Source organism: Penaeus monodon, chromosome 20 (assembly GCF_015228065.2).
Source record: "Penaeus monodon isolate SGIC_2016 chromosome 20, NSTDA_Pmon_1, whole genome shotgun sequence".
NCBI classification, from domain to species: Eukaryota; Metazoa; Arthropoda; class Malacostraca; order Decapoda; family Penaeidae; genus Penaeus; species Penaeus monodon.
In genome coordinates this window covers 40845711-40846580 of record NC_051405.1, presented here as the reverse complement: position 1 = coordinate 40846580, position 870 = coordinate 40845711, and the positions used below count along the sequence as shown (strand labels likewise).

The following is an 870-nucleotide window of genomic DNA, read 5'->3' as shown; positions in this document are numbered from 1 at the left end:
CGTGTGCCCGCGCGAGGGTACTTACCCTTCGCTGGGAGGTCCTTCTTGCGGCTGACCAGATCGGAGAAGTGTTTCCAGGCGAAGTTGTAGATGTCGAAGGGCTCTGAGACCTGACTCTTGATGACCTCCCTCGCCAGCCCTTCCACGACCTCCTCCAGTCCCTCGGGGAGGCTGAGGCGCGTGAACAGAGGGGCGCCGGACATTTTGCCTGCGGGTGGCGCTGGAAGCAGACCCGACCTGAAATGAGAGGCAAGAATAATACTTATTTCAAAGACAGTGAAAGGGGCTGATAATAAGGAGAAGAAAAGAGTCAAGAATAACAGGAAAGTATGATAAAAGTGTGAAATCGACGTTTGTTTAAAAAGCGAAATTATTGAACTTGACGAAGGCGAAAGGCGGCGGAGATGAGCTAAGACGCCTGAAATACCCTGAAAAAGTTGTGGACAAGGCCGTAAAGATCCCGCCTCACGTGCTCTCCGACGGGAATCGGCCACGAGTAAAGAATAAATAAGATTAGACGTCAGTTTCCGATAAGAGAGAGCTCACCCAAGCTGGTCTTCTGCTCGCCATCCATCAAGAGACTCCCGGTAAAACTGCTTTAAAAAAGGGGGAAAATACGAGTTCGTTTATCATTCTTAACCCAAAATTGTCAATGATTACAAATTGCACGAGCAAGGAGGTTTGGGATCGTTGCCACCTCCGTGATGTCTCTTGCAAGTGTTGCCAAATTCACTAATGGGCAATTGTGACCCGGCCGTTCGCGGGAGGCCATTAGTCATTAGCAGTGATGCCAAAAGGCGTGAGACCTTGGCGGGAGCGATTTTCTCGGAGGAATATTAGCTCTAAGACAACCTACAGGTGGAGAAAAAG

At 49.8% G+C, this 870-nt stretch overlaps 1 protein-coding gene across 1 annotated transcript in view; it reads right to left on the bottom strand.

Annotated features, from left to right (window-relative positions):
- LOC119585996 overlaps positions 1-870 on the bottom strand; it is a 66306-nt gene that overhangs the window by 46421 nt on the left and 19015 nt on the right. Inside the window, exon 2 of the mRNA XM_037934708.1 lies at positions 26-237. Within this exon, the coding sequence (XP_037790636.1) occupies positions 26-203 (178 nt within the window). The 5' untranslated portion in view covers positions 204-237. The remainder of the gene's footprint in view (positions 1-25; positions 238-870) is intronic.